The 1,973-nt window shown below is 60.7% G+C and overlaps 2 protein-coding genes across 2 annotated transcripts in view; one reads left to right on the plus strand and one right to left on the minus strand.

Moving 5' to 3' along the window:
• The window catches only part of NDUFV1 (NADH dehydrogenase (ubiquinone) flavoprotein 1, 51kDa), a gene marked incomplete at its 5' end in the record, with an annotated part of 4,477 nt that extends 4,394 nt beyond the window's left edge, over positions 1 to 83 (plus strand). The window contains one exon of the mRNA XM_010005612.1: positions 33 to 83. Coding sequence (XP_010003914.1) covers positions 33 to 83 — 51 coding nt within the window. The remainder of the gene's footprint in view (positions 1 to 32) is intronic.
• Positions 84 to 551: 468 nt separating this feature from the next.
• LOC104395865 (mitochondrial carrier homolog 2-like) lies at positions 552 to 1,967 on the minus strand (the record flags this gene model as incomplete). Its single annotated transcript, XM_010005610.1, has 6 exons — positions 552 to 638; positions 810 to 885; positions 1,145 to 1,212; positions 1,356 to 1,403; positions 1,517 to 1,610; positions 1,915 to 1,967. Coding segments are annotated over 6 exons (426 nt in total), but the record flags the coding sequence as incomplete, so codon positions are not given.
• Positions 1,968 to 1,973: the final 6 nt, after the last annotated feature.

Consider the following 1,973-nt stretch of genomic DNA (forward strand, 5'->3'; position numbering starts at 1 on the left):
AGAGGTGCCACCGTCCCTCTCCCTGTCACCAGCCCCTCGTGGTGCCTGGGAGGGGGAAGAATCGATCCTACCTCTACCCCTGAGAGGGGAAACTGAGGCATTGAAAAGGGGGGAGAAACTGAAGCATGGGGAGAGGGAAACTGAGGCACAGGGAAAGGGTGGAGTCCCAGGGCAGCACTCTCCTCCCAGGGCCCTGCCACCCCCCCATCATTATCCCTGGCCCCAGAGGTGACACATCTGTGACATTTGTACAGGGCCTTCCAACCAAGGGGTTGGTTCCAAGGAGGGGACACACGCGCAGTTCCAGGCGCCTCCATCTCCCAGGGGGGGGATTTTCCTCTGTCGAAACCGGGTCCAAGGTTGGGAAAAGGTTCCCGGTGGGAATTCTGGGGGGGGGGTGCACAGACTGGACACACTCCCCCTTTTGTCTCTTAGCATTATGTGATTTTTAAAAAAAAGAAAAGAAAAAATCAACACAACTGTATAGAAATCACCACTCGCTCGTCATTCCTTCCTTCCTTCCAGATCCCAAACAACTCCCGGCTCCGGCTTCAGCGGAACCTCCTCTCGTCCCACACGTAGCGCTTCCCTGTGGGCACCTTGCGGAAAAACAGGCTGTTCCCTCGGTTCATGTTGCCCTGGAAGGGGGTGATGGTCAGCACTGGGTGAGCGGGGGTTGCCCCCAGCCCTGCTGTGGGCCCCCTTTGGGGCTCCCAGATGGCTGTTCCCTGCGTCTGTGCAGTATTCCCGGTGCATCTGGACAGTATTCCCGGTACATCTGGGCAGTATTCCCAGTTCCAGCCACTTACCTCCCTGTGCAGCTGGCTCCAGCAGTCCAGCCAAGAGTCGTAGGCGGGTGCATAGGGGAGGAGACCCCCGGCCAGCCTAGGGAAAGGAAGGGAGATCCCACAGGAATTATTTCCATCCAGGACCCATCCCCTCCACAGCTCCACACTGGGCTGATCCCCACGATGGCTGGTAACCATCCCAGTGCCCACCCCATACACCCCCCCATCACAGCCCAACGACCCCACAGTGAGCTTGGAAGCTCTTTGCCAAGCAGGAGCTTCAGGAAGGTGGTTTTGGGAGCGGATCTGGGATGGGGGGACCCAGAGGGGGGTCCTCCCAGCCCCTCCGGACTCACCCGCAGTTATTCACGGCCATCAGGTTGGAGACCAGCACGAAGGGGTAGGTCAGCATGCTGGCAAAAAACTGCAAGGGAGAGGGGGCGCTGCTCAGCAGCAGCACACCAGGATGCCCCGCCCTGCTCCCCAGAATATCCCTTGGGAATGCCGGGAGGAATCCCTGTCCCCCAGGCTCCATGGGAAGGAGCCACACGCCCTGGCAGTACTCACTCCGGTGACAGCCTGGGAGTAGCTTTTCATCTCAGTCATGGCAGAGACCTGTGGGAGGAGAAAAGCCACCATCAGCCCCCAGGGGGTCACCTCCAAGTCCCCTCTGGAACATTCCCTGTCCCTCCCCAGCCCTCCCAGGCTCCCCCCAGCTCAGCCCGTACCCCGTTCTCCAGCGCGTACGTGTTGATGAGGTAGGCCAGCATGTTGCAGAGCCAGAGGGAGAGGATGTCCCCGAGGAGCCGGGGGACCAGGCCGCTGCAAGAGAAGAGGGAATGTGAGCCTGGGGTGGATCCAGATCCAGCTGCACGGTGACCTGGGAGTGGTTGGGAAACGGGAGGGGAAGGGCCAGCTGGGACCACACGGAGCGGATCCAACCTCTCCCTCCAGCCGCTGATCCCGGGGAGGGGTCACCCCACTTTTGCTGCCTTAATGCCACCCTAGGAGGCAGGGGCCTCACTGGATCCATGCCAGGAAGCCCCTCAGGGAGGGAACAAGGAGCAACACCTAGGGATCGTGGGCAGAGACCCCCCCTGCTGTGCCCCCAGCCCCCAGCACTCACGCAAAGAAGCCGAGGATGCCTTCTTCCTGGTAAATGGTGGTGAAGGCGCTTAGTGTTCC

The sequence above is a fragment of the Chaetura pelagica genome, unplaced genomic scaffold (assembly GCF_000747805.2).
Source record: "Chaetura pelagica isolate M959 unplaced genomic scaffold, ChaPel_1.0 scaffold1999, whole genome shotgun sequence".
NCBI lineage: Eukaryota > Metazoa > Chordata > Aves > Apodiformes > Apodidae > Chaetura > Chaetura pelagica.